Consider the following 16,574-nt stretch of genomic DNA (forward strand, 5'->3'; position numbering starts at 1 on the left):
TGGGTGTAACACAGATACCCAGGTGGAAAAGGCAGGAAATATTACAAGTGTGTAAAAAGACAAAATCTGAAGAGCTGTGAAAGCTAGAGTACAGAGACCCAGTGGCAGTAAAGGGGTGATTACAGGAGTGCCCGTTAGCATTAGCATGATGGAGCTGGTTGAAAACCAGAGGCTGTGAAAACTGGCAAGGGTGCAAAAGGAATAACAAAAAGGCCCAAGAAAGAAATATACAGAAACAGTGCTGAGGGAGAAAACTCCAAAATAACCTTTTTGAGAGATTTAAAAGGTTCATTGTGACGAAATCTGTTCACCACAAAGGTGCTTTAGTTGCAGGGCATTTGTGCACACTGCTAGCTCGTGAAAGGCAAGAGAATATGAACAAGATGTGCTGGATGACACGAACACAAACCCAAATCCTGTAACTCTGGAGGTCAGCACAATGTTGGCTGCCAGGATTCAGTGCAGCAAGGCTGTGCTGAGGTTGTCTGGATGGCTGGACAGGAGAAAGGGGTGTGGGGAAGGACAAACAACTGCAACTGCAAGTGCCATGAAAGCTGCTTTAAGCTGCTGAAAGAGAAAAGAAGGATAGTGACCTTCATAGTAGGAGACATGAATGCTAATTTCAAGTCCAAGACGGAAAGCATACAAATCCATGACTTCTACCTACCTGACCCTTCTTAGCAGACGGGTGAGGTGAGGGGAATTCAAAGAAGGTGTTAATTGTATTAACAATATTGTTAATCCTACACTGGAACACAACACACTTGATTGTCATTGGTCGGTACTTCAAGTGGTTCATTTAATATGTATGCAGGAGTCACGGCTAACACCCTGTTTAAATTTAATCATGAGTGGGTATGTGGCAATGAGACGGGACAGGGAAGGTGGGGTGGGAGGTGGTTGTGGAAAAGCTGGCTATCATAAACTTCTATGATACATGCAAATCAATAAACTGGTGGAACTAGAAGCAGAAATGTAGAAAGCTGTGTTTTCTGCGGGGACACGATGCACATGAGACCTTATGGGGAAGTGACGAAGCCAACTATGTTAGCCAGGCAGTGGAAGAACCGCTGGACTGGAGTCAGATGGTTTTTATAATTGATGCCAGGAGCACAAAGATAAACATCAATACCATTAAAGAAGCTGCACTGGATCTATTTCACCACATGGACCACTATAGGGACACTTTGACGTGACCAGTGTCCTGTATGTTACAGGACTGACTGGGGAAAATCACAGTGTGATTTATTTCACTCAATGACATTGAATGAGGAACTAAAAAGTAAACATTTACTTGTAGTAAAAAGGACAGATGTAACGTAGGGGTGCTGCTAGGAAAGCACTAGTTTAAACAGTTTATACTCTATTATGGGGACACATCTGATTGGCTATTGTAATGTGTCGTGAAAGAGAGTCAGTGCAGTAAGTGTTGGTTTCATGGAGGAGCTACAACAAAGCAAGAAGAAAGGTGGCACATGAAAGTTAGTGCTGGAAGACACAAGTCTTAATAAAGCACTCATGTGTGGGAGAAAATTATTATTTAGGCTTCTGAGAACGGATTCGTTTGAAATGCAGTAGTAACAGGAGGAGGACAAGGCCTAAAATTAGCAGTGCTGTGCATGAGCTGTAGCAGCTCCCTGCTAATTCACTTTGCTAACCCTCTTGGATCACTTTGGTTTGCAGTGTTGGCCCATTTTAGAGCGCTCTGAGCTGCAGACTGTCAAAGTCTGTGCTATCCAAATCTGTTGCTTTAGTAGACAGGTGTCTGTGTGATGCACACATTCAGTTTATGAATGCTAACCAACCTGATGGATTACAGAAACCATAATCAAAGTCATGGTGGTTCTGTCCATCTTTTATACACAGTCTCTGGGCTGTTAGTGCTGAAGATGCTAATCAAAGATCTACTTTGGTTTGTTACATCGCTCACTCTCTCTGCTTCTTTTCTTACACTGATGGAAAATCGTGATTATCTTTAACAACAGCATTCCACATCTAAGTCTAAGAAATACATTTGGCTACCCAGCTAGTGCTGACTATTATTATAGTAAACATCGTCGCAGTGACCTCTTGGTTTGGTTTTTGTCAGAACTCTGCTGAAGGTGCCGCTCTCCTCCTGATCAGGCCACAATATGAAATGAAATCCGTTTATATTTCCCTCTAATCAGAACTGCATGTATAAGAATTAATAGCTCCTCAGACATAACTGGGTAGCTCGCCGTTTATTTATGCTGTTCTGAAAGCTTTCGACTGCATCTCTGATGCATCAGAATTAAATCTCAGCAGCTCTGCATCAGTTTTAAACAAAACAGACGAGCTCTTCACTGAGTGAGCTGCGCTCGCCCACAGTCTGGTCCGGCTGCAGGATCTTTTGTGCTTGGAAAGGGTTAACTAACACTAAAGTATGAATCACTGACCTAAATTTAACATACTGTTTCCTGCATCAGAAAAACACACTATTCTGAACGCTACATGATTTAACAGGCTCTCAGAGAACACACTGTACATGTACACGAGCACAGATGAAGCAGGCTTAATTATTCCATTTGGAGTCTGCAGAGCTCGGCGAGCTGCTCTTCTCCACCGTAAAGATCCATTAAAACATAAATCTGTTACTGTGCTCACAAGCAGGAAGTATTCCCATCATAACAGGGGACAAAATGATGCATTTGCACGCTTTCGACACATTTCCGGTATCTGTGATTAACAGAGAACTCTGATATTCGGTCCTGTTTGCAAAATAAAGTAACCACAAAGCCATTAGACGAATACATTCATCACAGATTCACTGTGCTAGAAATAAAAAATTGAGCATTTTATCAATTTCACCTCATATTTGTGACACGGGCGCATTTAACATAACAGATTGTTGCATTTTTCAAGAGTAAACCGATGCATCACCATTACCAAATGCATTAATAACTATCTTGAAATAGCTCCTTGTCTTATATAAGTATGACACATGGTCTAACCTGATGAGCTCATCCAGCACAGCAACTGTCTGGGTTGGCTGTCGGTTTTTGTTGTTGTTTTATTTACTAAGTGTGAAAGCTGCATTACAGTGCCCGAGGAGCTCCAGTCCTCCCAGGAGTCAAGCGCCTGTATCACCTCTCCGTAGCGGCGCTTCTTATTTAGGCAGGTGTTAAGGATGTTCAGAAACACTCCAGGCAAGACGCCACGTTGCATAAGAAAGGTCAAACATCACCAAAAAGGCAGCAGAGAGGTCACGGCTGCAAAAAGAAACAGAGAAAACTGTTTCCTGAATATTTCCTTGGCTATATTATTAGTGTCTTCTGACTCCACTCAACTGTGCCCCGTGTGAAATATGGTTCACTAATTTCAAAACTCACACAGGATCATTTCATTTAATGACCACTCCCCAGAGACCAAGTGCACTTAATTCTGATTAGGCTTTGTCCTAAGTTCAGATGACTAACAGTTTCCTATTACACACGAACTCTGGAGCTCATTAATTTCCAATATGTCAAAAAAATACCACCAAACTAGGAGTTACAACATGTTCTACTTCTGTAGCACCTGTAGCACATATCAGCAAACAGAGGGTATTTAGCACAAAGCTAATTATACATTTTATTTAATCAGGCACTTTCATTTAGACAGTAAAAGGGTTTCTTTTCCCCGGAGAGCCTTCAGACCACAAAGCATTCCTTTTCAGAAAATCAAGCCCACAATCAGGCACAAAACAACTAAAGCCAGAGAATAGCAAGAGAAAAACCCAGAGCAGTTATAAAAGCCATAAAAACATCACATGATGATGCTTTATGGTCTCCAGTGGGTATGAAAGATTCCAGCTGGAGGGCAGTTTGCTGCTCGTTCTATTTCAAAACAGGCCTGCCAACATTATGGAGGATAACTGTTAACAAGTTAGTGGATCATCTGCTTTGGTTACTCGGTTATTGATCTTGTGCTGCAAAAAAAACAGAATTTGACCTTCAGGTGCCGTGACCTACGTGCAAAAGTAGTATCTTAGTTAAATTTCTGTGTAGTTTTTGCTGTTTTACTATGTTAACACTAATGTATGACTCAAGTAGCTCAATTCTTGATTCTTGACACACATGTTGTTGCTAAAATAAATATTGCTCAAAAGACTTCAGGTAAAACAGTCTTCCTGGTCTGGTAACCATCATGGAGTTCCACAGAAACACTCTAACTGAACTGATGCTGATCAGGCATAACATTAAAACCACCTGACCCCTTTCATGGCCCAAACAGCCCTAACCCATCGAGCCACGGGCTCCACTAGATCCCTGAATAAGTTTCCACTCCTGACCAGGCAGAGATGCTGAGGATGCAATGTGTCGCATGCTGCACAGATAAAAATTATACAACAGCCCAGACTTCAGTTTAGGTTTGAGATAAACACAACGTCCGCTATCAGCAGTACACGCTATAAAAACAGAAAAGTACTATGTGAACCAGTCATCTGTGTGTTTGTGTTGGTCAGTGTGTGTGTGAGGTAACAACATGCCCTTGTGGTGCCCTCGCAGTAATATCATGTGGTGGAAACTAAATCAGCCTGTGCTAATGAAAAAGTGATGATGTACAGCTCAGACTGTTTAGCTCCTCCCTCCTGTCTCTACATGGGCCGTGTCACAACCCAGTAAACACGACAGCCAATAAAACTCTGTCTGCAAACGCATTTTGTGTCCCGTTATTGTTGCCCCAAAGTTCTAAGTGAAAAGCACCTGCAGCACTCTGAACTTTCTGCAGAAGCCAAAGAAGAAAAATCTATAAAGAGGACACATTTCATCACACTGAGCTTACAAACTGCTCATCTGTGTGCACAAGAGAAGGATACCTTTTTGTGACTTTGTGCATAAAAATGTGAAACCTAAAGTTTAGCACCTCTGGCCTGCTCCCAGTCCTTCAAAGTGTCGTTGTGACTACTTGTTTCTGTAGTTCTGTGATTTCGCCTTGGACCTCCAACTTCCTGAGGGTGTAAACATCAACTTCTTTGTCAAACTCTGATGTAGAGGATCATCACTGATATGAGAGACTGGTTTTTATAAAGCGTTTCTACTCTACTCGAGCACTTATAGTGGTTTATACAGGCCTCATTCACTTTTTTCTGTGCTTATGGGCTTTCTATCTAATATTCACGCTCTATTGATGCACGGGAGAGCAAGTTGGGGTTAGGCTGTTGCCCAATGCTAGGGCAACCTGCCTTACCTCTTCAGCTACAGCCACCCAAAAGCATACGAAGCCCTACGATGAGGAATCATCATTTTGGTGTTTTGAAACTGGATGTGAGAGGTGGGGGGAGATGTGACTGTGAAGCTGCACGCTCATTTGTCAGTTTGCATACCTTAGAGTTATCAAAGTCAACATTATGTCTTATTTAATATTAGCAAATGCTGCAGTATCTTGTTTGCACACGCAGTGCAAAGTATAACTTTGTCACATATATCTTAGCTGTGTTTGGTCTCTGGGCTCTGTACATCTTACTGTGTAGCTGCCATTTAATAACACTGAAAGTGGATGATTTGCTCTGCTGCCTTCTTTCACTGATAACGAGTCCTTACGGAGTAAAAAGGACACAAAATAATTTACTCTTGTGAAAGCAAATTCAGTTAGTTGCACTGGTTGTCACCCCAACCAGTCATCCCGCCCTCCCTGAGCCTGGTTCTGCTGGAGCTTTCTTCCTGTTAAAAGGGAGTTTTTCCTTCTCACTGTCACCAAAGTGCTGCTCATAGGGGGTCATTTGGGTTTTTCTCTGTATGTATAATTGTAGGGTCTACCTTACAATATAAAGGACCTTGAGGCGACTGTTCCTGTGGTTTGGCGCTGTGTAAATAACACTGAATTGAAAGTTTGTGTGTATTAGACACTGTTGACTTCACCGGGCATGACGTTCTGAGTGATGTGGAGTTTGGCTCTAAAAAAAGATGAGAAAGAGAGAAAGGGTTGGAACTAAACGGTTGTTTAACTACGAGAAAGAACTCTACGTCTTGTTGTGGCGCATGCGATTTCCCCACGTCTGCTTCTGTCTTTGTGTAGCAGAACTAGATTTCTAGAAAGACGCACACATTATGGCACTGCTTGTCTTCTGCAGCTACATCTGTTTGCAGATTTCTTTGCTGTTTGTGTGCTATGACTGTGAATATGCAGCCATTCCTACTTTCTAACATTATGTTTGTGTCAGGCTGTAAATAGGCCAAAAACCTGCCAAATAATTAAATTTAAACAAGTATTTTGATATGAAGTACTTCTGTAGTACTTTAATTCATTTGACAGAGAAATGGGTCACTGCTCCAAAGCTGAGTCAGCAGTTCTCTGAGAGGTCTCTCTATCAGTTAAAACCAATGATTTTACGTCTCTGCTGAAGAAGCGAGTGTGTGTTTGAGTTGTGCAGGCTGTGGGTAATAGCCAACATAACAGGCTACACACCGTCTCAGCCCCACTCTGATCTGCGAATATCTCTGTTCCACATCCAACTAATCACTGCGCGCCGTCCCAGCAGCAGCCTAATAAACCGGGACGCAGAGCACAAACACATCCTTTCATCACCGAGCGGCTGCCGGTGACGTCGTCTGGTTCTTATCCCAATCAGCCATCAACTCCCGCTGATAACGCACTCTGGAATCCATCACCATGGGAACTATTGCACATGTTATGGGTGGTTGTCAAGGCAACCTGGCTGAATAATTGTCCCTGTTCTTCTCTGATGCGCCGCCTCGCCTCCCCTCGCCTGACTCACTCGTTCCTGTGATGTGAGAATAACCGCTCGGAACGTGTGCTGCGGATAGAGGGAGAACGTGGAAGGGCAAAGTGTGTACTTATGGTGATTATCCTGCAGACAGCTTCATTTTAAACCGCTCCCCCAGGCCCACCACTTCCCCCTCTGTAATCCAGATGTAGCAGCGTGGAGGTGGGCCGTTTTGTAATTTGCATGATTGGACACGTGGGACGCAGTCCAGTGGGCCCTGGAAAAAGGAGGCAGTCTGCAGGGAATATCATTTTGGTTGCACCAAACACAGCTTATTCTTTAGCTTAGCTTATAAGGTCTGTTCTTATAAATACTGTGAATAAAACATGCAAAGCAAACCAGTTACCATACAATATATACCGAAAAATACAATTTTCTCTCTTTACTCAACACAACAAAGGAAACTATAAAGATAACTTGAAAAATAATTACGCTTCTTGTCTGCATGTGACAACATTCAAGCTCCTGAGCCAAATCTGGGCCTTTTAAACGTGTAACCCAGCCCACACATCGCTTCAGCTTCTAGTAAACTTTGTTGAATCTGGTTGAAGCTGTGGTCTGCACACCAACGTGCAGCCCAAACTAAACAGACAGCCGCACCTGCAAGTTAACAAGCTAGCTAACACGGTCTGCAAGCAAAGAAGAACCGCTGACAGTTTCAGCGGAGATGGGACGCTGAGTGGAATACTTTACCAAATCTAAAGAGATGCTTCCATTTATAACTTTTGCATTCCAATAAAAACCCCAAAACTAAAGTGTATCGTCATCGCCATGTTTGAATCCAGACACCAGCAGAGACATGGAGCCACTGAGAGAGCAGAGGCTTCAGAAAATCACACGCAACCGTGCGACTGCATGTTTACGTACATATTCAGCCTTCACTGCAGAAGGCTTCATACTACAGGTGAGCGTTCTCAAATCTTTAAGTGAACTTTCCTAAAAAATATTACTAACGTGCCATGCAAAAAATATTTTAATTTTAATGTAATGCTGTAAAACCAAATACATGAAACTAGAAAACAGTAGAATTAAAATGCTGCAGCTGAAACTGAATGACAGAGTATTTCATTTCTGTTACTTTAAATACTATAAAATATAACATGTATAACATTTACATAGCGAAAATGACAAGAAATGACACTAACAGAAAAAACATCCTGATGTTTGTGCGGTTTGTTTCACTTCACTACAGGATTGCACAGTAATAAAAACCCGTACAGGAGATGAAGCCTTTTGTATTTCAGCTTAAATACACTAAATGTTTGCAAACCTTTAGACTGCTGTAAATTATTCACCCTCACGATTTATGACTTCTTTGTCTGCATTTTGGTAACAGTGCTCTCACCTTTGAGAAATTTACAGCAGCCAACGTTTCAGTTCTTTATTTAGTTCCTTTTTCTGTGGTGAGAGCAGCACGAGGGCTGTTCTGTCTCAGACCAGGACACCTCTGTGTGTTTTATTTGGGGAAGTAACCTCTCGATCCATCACTGATAAATTCATCCCGACTTTACTTTTCTTTACCAGATGTTTTTATAATTTCGAGGTGACATCAGAACATGTCCCATTATGTTAAGATCAAACGCGGAACAACTCCTAATATCGGACTTTTGCACGGCTGAGATCCGAACATCCCGAGTGTTTGCTTGGCCTCGTGGTTCACATAGCTACAGCTGTCGTTACAGAAGAAGGGAAAAAGCAAGCACACTGAGGCATCCCTGGCTGGGCAATGTTACAGAAGTATTAAGAATTCCTCGAGCTTCATGTTTTTAGTGCTGACGTGTCTGCCCCCACAAATGTGCACATGCACCTCCCGGCATCAACCAGCACGACCAGACAGCAGGCCCGCCTCCTGCAGCCGGGAGCTGTTCTTCAGCACCACCACTCAGCTGATCCCGGAGCAGCAGGAGAAACTCTGCACGCGTCCCATCAGCTTTACCAACAGTTTCAGTGCAGTGACGTAAACTCGTCAACTATGAAGCGTGTTCAGGTAACTCACCTTTCTGAGAGTTCCGGAGTCTGTGGAAGCCCTGCTGTTGACCTCTGTGCAGCGTCGAGATGCCCGAAACATTATTGCCCATGACAGGAATTCACCGCGGCCGGTTGGACTGATGCTGGCAGCTTGTTGAGCACAGAAGCGATTTTTTATTGTTTAAACGACGTCCTCCGGTCATCACCGGCGACCAAAGCGGAAGAGGCGGCAGGAGCACAGGTGTGTGGAGCCGGCGGGGCAGCGGTGAGGATGATGATGATGATGGTGAGGAGGAGGAGATGATCTGAATCCTGAATGGAGCTTTTGGCTTGTCATCAGCGGCTGAATAATCCTCTTCAGCGAGCTCAAACTCCCCCCCACCCCCACCAGTGCTCAGATCATTTTATGACTTTGTTTTTAATAATAATAAAAAAAGAAAAAGCTGTCATGTAGAGCATTTAAAATGCTATACGCGCTGTGGTTCTCTGTAAAATCGGATTTGCCACGATTCTGTCAGTGTTCTTATATAAAAAGGGGAATTTTGCGCGACGACAAAAGAAAGAAAATGATAGAAAAATAATAAAAGAGCAGGTGTGTGGGCCTAGCTAGAATCTGACAGTCTCCTCTGCTGTCCGTCTAAAATATGGACTAAGTGCAAACCACATGTGCACAGCGAGCGCCTTATTACGGCGCATGGACAGTATCAAGCTGCCCTCTAGTGTAAACCAACAACAAACAGCAAAAAACAAAAGGAGCCAATGACAGCCTGGCTTTGCTTTCCAATCCTCTTCCAGATTTGATCCAAAGCCCCGACAGGAGCTCACGTGTTTTGGCCCCAATCAAACAACCGATCGGTGTCATTAATTATCATTAGAGAAGAATTCAAGGGAGTGTGAGGTCAGAGGGAGTCAGTAATTTCAGTTTGGCTCGGCTGATTAGTGGAAGAACTTCACAGTAAAAAGAAACGCGGAATGATTCATTAGACTGACACCCAGCGCCGCCCTCCGATAAATTATTTGACCTTTACCAATTTTTTGAGACGTGTCTTTTTTTAACTTTTAAAGTTAAAACTGCAAACTGCTTTTATCCACAGAGTTTTTAGTACATATTCATCTGCTTGGGGAACACGCTGCTCCTCAGGTTTTCCATTTTGTACAATATTCCTCTCTTTCAGAGTGCAATCTGACTCCACTGCAGCTTTTTAAAATCAGAATTGAATAACTGTGTAAACCCCTGCGCATTAAAAAAGCCAGTGCAGTTGTCAGTTGCTTGTTAGAGTTTACTGAGTCGTTAGCGGGTCCAGCAAAGAGAAGTTTCTCCTGTAAATGTCTCACATGCTTTAGTTTTCCTTTCCCCAAAAGCAAACATTTCACATTTTTTCACTTTCATGTTAAATGAACCCCCGAAGATTAAATTGCCTGCAGTTCAGCATCCCGGTTAGCCACAGCAGCATTGCTTTAACATTAATGTATCATATTGTATCAGGGGGCATTTTATTTGTAATAAGATAACTCTCTGTTGTCATTGCACAGTCATATCTAGTACAATAGTACATCGAAACTGCCATGTCGGCACCAAGCACAACACAACTTTAAAGTGGCTTTTTTTTTTTAAGTGCAAGAAAGGTATTGGCAAAAGAAGGAATGACTTAATAGATAAATAAATAAAATAATAATTGTCCAGGGAGGTCACCAGGTCAGGTCAGCTGTTAGCACTGATATGCTTAAAGTACATTTTGCAGCTCTGTACCTTCACATCACATCCGTTTCATTTATAAAGAGCCAAATCCCCAAAAACATTTGGCTCGAGGCGCCTCATACTGTAAGGTAAAGACCCTCCGATATAAAGATCTTCACTGAAATCTAAACAGGAGTTTGTAGTATTTTTACATGACTGCATTTCTGTTTTTGCTGAAGTCAACGGTGCACTTTTGGACCTCTGTTGATGAGGCTCCATCGTGTCTGATGGCTCTCAGACTGTCGTGTGAGGGCTGTGTGCATGCAGGAGTGGTAGTAGGGCGCTTACCTGCTGCTCTCTGGCAGGTAGCTCCATGCCCTCCTGGGTTTTAATCGCACCTTAGAACACATATGCATCAACACTACAATGAGCGGGTGGAGGGAGGTTTGGAGTCTTCTCCCACCCCCATTCTCTGCGGCCTGCTGGAGCGGGGGGGCTAGTAGGAGGAGTTGGCCGTCCGACTGCGGTCTGGGGTGTGGGGCCTCCCTGCTGCTGCGGAGTCGGGGTGGTCTGCCTCTCCCCACCGCAGGGAAAAGGGTAACACCACCTGGGTCTGGGTGCAGTTCCCCCCTCCAGGGGCAAGGGTACCTAGACCCGGTTTGTAGAGTACGCTTGGGGAGTGTGATCGTGTGTACAGCGTCTCTTTATGTCTGTCTCCACGTTGGTTGAGTGTGGAGTGAGTGCATATGAGAGCATGAGGGTGGGAATGGATGTTTGTGTCTGTGTGTGCCTGTATGTCTGTGTCTATATGTCAGGTTGGGTATCAGACGCCACCTCTCTGGGGACACCTCAGGCCCTCCAAGGTTTGGAGGCCTATCTCCACCCACCACCACTTCCCCTGCCGGTGGCGGACTCCCTCAGGTGTCGGTGTGTTGGTGGTTCTTTGTGTCTGGGGGTGGGCGTCCGGGTACACACCGGCTCACTCCTTGGCGGCCGCTTGTCGGGGCCTGGGGCCTGGGGCTCGCTCGGGCCCCTTTGGAGGTGGGGTGCCCCCGGCCTCTCGGCCTAGGGCTCGGTCACTCAGGCGCAGCTGGGGGCCGGCGGAGCTCACGGGCGCGTCACTGCAACTCCCCCTGACTTCTGCTCCGCGGCTGCTGGGCGAACCCTCATCTGGGACTCTCCTCAGCTCTTACTGGGACAGTGGCGCGGCTGCCCCTCTGTTGGTCTTCCATGGTCTCTTGTATTCTGGGGGCCTCTGGATGTCTGGAGTTTTGATCTCCTCCATACCCGCTTCACACCCTGGAGGACGGGGCTGTGGCCCCCCCACACTCCCTAGCAGATCATTACATGGAGAAACCTTTGGAATGCAAGCATGCTGATCCACACAGGTATGCACACATGGGTATTCACAGACGCGGACTAAAGCTTTCTTGGCTGCTGCCTCAAAGCACACTGTGCGCTGTCTATCTTGCGTGCTGCACAATATCGTTTATTACTTAGTAAATACTGATATCTATGACTAGCTAGTTTATTGTGATGGTGCTTTGTTTTCTCTATTATTATGTTGCTCTTTGTTGTATGCTGTCTCCTCTGTTTGTTTTTGTTTGTTTGTTTGTTTGTTTTTTTTCTCCATACAGGTGACCCAGGAGTTCTTTTTTTTTTTCTCTCTCTTCCCCCCCCTTCTCACCGTCTCTTCTCCCCTTTGGTTTTCTTTCTTTCTCTCCCCCTCTTTCTCTCATTCATTCCCCCTGTCCTATTTATTAAAAAAAAAAAAAAAAAAAAAAAAAAAAAAGACAAAGGATGAACTGAAGCTCTGCCATCACGTAATGTCGCATACTGCTGTTTCTGATGTCATTTAAAAAAAAAAAAAAAAAAAAAAAAAAAAAGGAGTGGTAGTAGGAGGACCCAAAGTGCAGACAGTCTTAGACAAAAGGTGAACTTAAACTCAGATTTATTGCTAGATGGCAAACAGAGAACTAGCAAAACTAGGATAAACTGAAGACAACAAATAACCTGAACTGGCAACCGTACAGCCCACACAGCAAGATGAGAGTAGCTCACAACACGGACACAGAGAAACACAGGGCTTAAATACACAGAGTGAGCAATCAGGGAATGGGTAACAGGAGGGAAACACAGCTGGGGCAAATCAGGCCTAACGAGACAAAGGAAGCAAAACCAGACGCATTTACATGAGACAGACTTTCAAAGTAAAACAGGAAACATAACACAGAGACGCGAACTTGACAAGGGGCTACAGCTGACAGGGGAAACAGAGCAACTAGAGAACACAGAGACATAAACCATAAGACAGAACTCTAAGAAACCAAAGATTAGAAATGATAAATAATATAATAAACTCAAAAACCCTGGGTCAACGACCCAGGCATCCTAACACAGACTGCAGGCGTGTGGTTCATGAACTTTCTAAAAGTAGAAAAGGAAACTTTCCTTCTTTACCAAAGTTTACAGTTAGGCCTGACTGCTGCATGATGTTAACGTCTCTTCTGTAGTTTGTTCTGTTTAATATTCACAGTCTTTCTGTTTTCTCTTCTCTTTCCCCTCAACCTCAGCAAATCATATTAGACGTCTCCCCTTCATGAACCCGGTTCTGCCAGAGACTTCTTCCTGTTGAAAAGGCAGCTCTTCCTCCCCACAGTTGCTAAGTGTTTGCCCATCGTGCTTCTCTCACGATGAGACACGTTTTTAACACACATTGATGTAAACATTTTGGTTTTAACAGCCTTAGTTGTTGATTTGTTTTTTTTATTGACTTATTTGTTTTTCTATATTTTACTGCGTCATTGTTGTGCATTACATTTATTTTAGTTGCATTTTACATTGTTAAGCACTTTGTGCAGCATGGACTGTTTGGAAATGTGCTCTATAAATAAATAAACTTGACTTCTCTTTAATATCTTGAGGTTTTTACTCTATAGAGCCTGGAGGTGACAGTTGCTGCAGGCCTAATTGGCGAACGCCTCTGAAGGTGTTTTTACTGGCGGAGCCTGAAACTTGCTAAATAGTTGTCCTTTAAGGGTTTTGTTTGAGAGGAGAGGAAAAGTGCTGTACTTGACCGTACAAGGATGGAGCAGCCACTTGCCTGTACATCGTAATTTCAGTTGTGCGAGGTTTCACTTTCAGGAAGCCTGAGATTTGTGTCTGTGATAGTTTGTGATTCTATGCAGATCCAGTGCCAGTGAATCATTCTCCCTGCATAAGGATAAGACAGCCACAGACGTCCATTCTGTGTGGCCTGAGATGACCTGCGTAAGTGCTTATTGCTCCCTTACTGTTATAACACAGTTTACACAAAGTATTCGTTACTACAGGTGCTTTTGTTGGTCCTGTTGATTACAGGCAAAGAAGAAGAACCACCTGCTGGCGCAACTACCTCGCCCTGAAGCTGAGGAGGAAGTGCAATGCCACCAGCTGCTGCCTCCAAAAAGACCCTGGCACAAGTACAAAAAGTAGCAGCTCATTCTAAATCATGATGGTTGTAATCACTCAGTCATTGTGACACTCCAATACATCTGCTTTTGCAATTACTGGGTTGTAAAAACAGTCTGAATCTTACAGAACTGGACTGCACCACTCAGCTGAGGAAGACGATGATCATGGCGAGCAACATCAAAGCACCAGCTGACCGTCCTGTCACGCGTTAACGCTACCGTCCACACTGTGTGTCGCTGTGGATCAGCTGTTTATCTACTAACTGGAAGGACAATGTTGTGGATGAATGTAAAAAGAACCACGTTCAGCTCAACAAGAATCAATCAAACAAGACTTTTTGGTGACCTTCAGAAGATTCACATCCCGAATATTTCTCTTTCCACCAGAGTGGAAACCAAACAGGGATTTAAACACCGGGCAGTAAAACTGCTACAGGACGAAAAACTCTGCTTGAAGATCCACGGTCAGCTCAGCCGAAGCTCTGGGTCTGTATGAGTGTGACACCATGCTGTGGATATTTTATGAGCCTGTGCCATTTTCTGTGCTGTGGTCTGATAGGGCAGCTCATTCAGCAGCAGTGAGGAATCACAGACGTCAGACTCCAGCAGCCCTACGTGCTTGAGTTGGATAAGCAGTTAGGAAAATGGATGAATCGCTTAATTTTTAAGTTGACTAAATACTAAAAAACAGCTTCTGATTTCAGTTTAAATATTGCTTTAAGCTCGATGTTGTTCCTGTTAAACAGTTCTACCATTTCCTGTAAAGAGGAAAGCTTGGCGGAAGAAAGATGGTGTGGACGAAAGACTGGATGGTTTCATGATGGTTCGACTTTCACACAGGAATTTGTCCACTGGTGGTTTCAGACTTAATTTTGGCCTAATTTTGCTTTGGGAATGAAACTTGAAGCGAGGATCAGGGGTTGGATTTCAGAAGGAAAAGTTTGATTTCTGACTGGATGAGAGAACAGAGAACACGCTGATGTGTTTCTGATGGTCTGTTTGAAGTTCGTCTAATCACCCACTGGACTAACAAATATGCTAAAAGGTCTCCCAGCAGGTTCAAATGTGGCGCTAACAGATGCTGACCGAGCACGTTGGCACTGAGACCACCCTGTTAGCACTGACTCTAGCTAAGGTTAGCGTCACACTTGAGAACCTTTACAAAAAGGCAATAAAGTGGCACCAGACGACAAAAGAGATGTTTGCACGTCTAGTTCTTACTTCTAAGATTTTTTAAATAAAGTCTGTGTTTAACAAAAGCTTTTGATCATCTGTAATGGTAGATGAAAATTTGACATGGAAATCACATATTGAGTATATTAGAAAGAAGATGGTTAAAAACATTTATATTTTGGGAAATGTAAGAGATTTATTAGACTATAAAACAATGCGCATTGTATATTTTTCATTGTTTTTCTCATATTTTAGTTACTGTGTTGAAGTCTGGGGGAATACATATGAGAATACTATAAAACCTCTAAACTTATTACAGAAGAAAGTGATACCAATGATTCATAATGTTAAATATAGAGAACATACAAATAAATTATTTATAAAATCAAAATTATTAAAATTAGGAGATTTAGTGAAACTACGCACACTATTAATTATGTTTAAGGCTAAAAATAATATTTTGCCCTTTAAGTTACAAAGAGTATTTTATTGTGTTCAGGGGGAGAAGATAGCAGAAGGAAATTTTATTTTAAGCATCAGTTAGCTAGAACTACACAGAGATTAATGAGTCCAACGGTTAGGAGTATACGACTGTGGAAGTCTCTTCATTATAATTTAAAGAATTGTATAAATTTACATTGTTTTAAAAAGTGTTACATGCTTAAAACGATAACTCGATATGAAGAATGTGAATGAAATTGGAGTTCATTGAAAATGGATCCATTATAATTTTTTGTTTTATTTGTTTTTTAATTGTATTTTCTCCTTGTTACTATGTGGAGTGGTATATTCTGATTGTAAATTTGTTGTTTGGTTTGGGTTAGGACCGGAGAGAAATGTTAATGTTAGTTTGTTCCCTGATTTTTGGTGCCCACTCGTAATATAAGTTGGATTGTAGATAGGGGGCGGGGTTTAATGAGAACATTTTCTTCTTCCTGCTCCTTTTCACACATGGTTGTAGGGCTTTTTGATAGAAAGTGTGGTTGGTTTGTTTGAACTGTTGTACCAAGTGTGAAATAAATAAATAAATAAATGAAATGATGTTTCCATAATCCACGATGTTAGTGCTCTACTTCAGCTGCAGTTTCACGTTATTGAGGCTGAGATTGAATGAATTTGCACTGCTGCATGTTTGGACTCGTGACGCAACAGAGCCAGACGTCACACCTGGTTTAGTCACCGTCCCCTCACCTTTATCAAGCGTTGCCTATGCTTCACATCCAGGATGGCTCTGTGTGTTCTTAAATGCCGCTAATGTTGCTTAGTCGCTCATTTTTGACACCCAGAACCAGCTGACATCAACTTGAGTCGCATCCCTTGAGGCAAGAGTTCCCCTTTATTCAAAAGTCAGAAAACCTAAAGAGCGAGGTGAGAATAAGAGTGACGCTGTGCATTTTCACAGACTCTGCAAGTTTGTGGAGGAAAAAGCTTCAAAGCTTTCGTCTCTGGGCCTTTTATGATCACTGCGCACTGGCAGAAGCCTGACTTCACAACTACATGTTAGATACAGTGAATCAGACACGCAGTCACATTTTCTGCTCATATTTTCACCTCTAGCTACAAAACCCTTTTACCT

At 43.0% G+C, this 16,574-nt stretch overlaps 1 protein-coding gene and 1 long non-coding RNA gene across 3 annotated transcripts in view; one reads left to right on the forward strand and one right to left on the reverse strand.

The window, feature by feature from the left end:
* neurl1aa (neuralized E3 ubiquitin protein ligase 1Aa) overlaps nucleotides 1–8,864 on the reverse strand; it is a 68,163-nt gene extending 59,299 nt beyond the window's left edge. The window contains exon 1 of the mRNA XM_026169669.2: nucleotides 8,724–8,864. Coding sequence (XP_026025454.1) covers nucleotides 8,724–8,805 — 82 coding nt within the window. The 5' untranslated portion in view covers nucleotides 8,806–8,864. The remainder of the gene's footprint in view (nucleotides 1–8,723) is intronic.
* On the forward strand, nucleotides 8,808–16,050 carry LOC113023563 (uncharacterized). 2 transcript variants are annotated; one of them, XR_013909572.1, is made up of 4 exons: nucleotides 8,808–8,936; nucleotides 12,947–13,643; nucleotides 13,734–13,843; nucleotides 13,953–16,050. It is a non-coding gene; the product is annotated as an uncharacterized LOC113023563 (long non-coding RNA). The 2 variants fall into 2 exon arrangements; XR_003272595.2 differs by lacking the exon at nucleotides 8,808–8,936 and having other exon boundaries at nucleotides 8,943–13,643.
* The last annotated feature ends 524 nt before the right edge of the window (nucleotides 16,051–16,574 follow it).

The sequence above is a fragment of the Astatotilapia calliptera genome, chromosome 6 (assembly GCF_964374335.1).
Source record: "Astatotilapia calliptera chromosome 6, fAstCal68.1, whole genome shotgun sequence".
NCBI lineage: Eukaryota > Metazoa > Chordata > Actinopteri > Cichliformes > Cichlidae > Astatotilapia > Astatotilapia calliptera.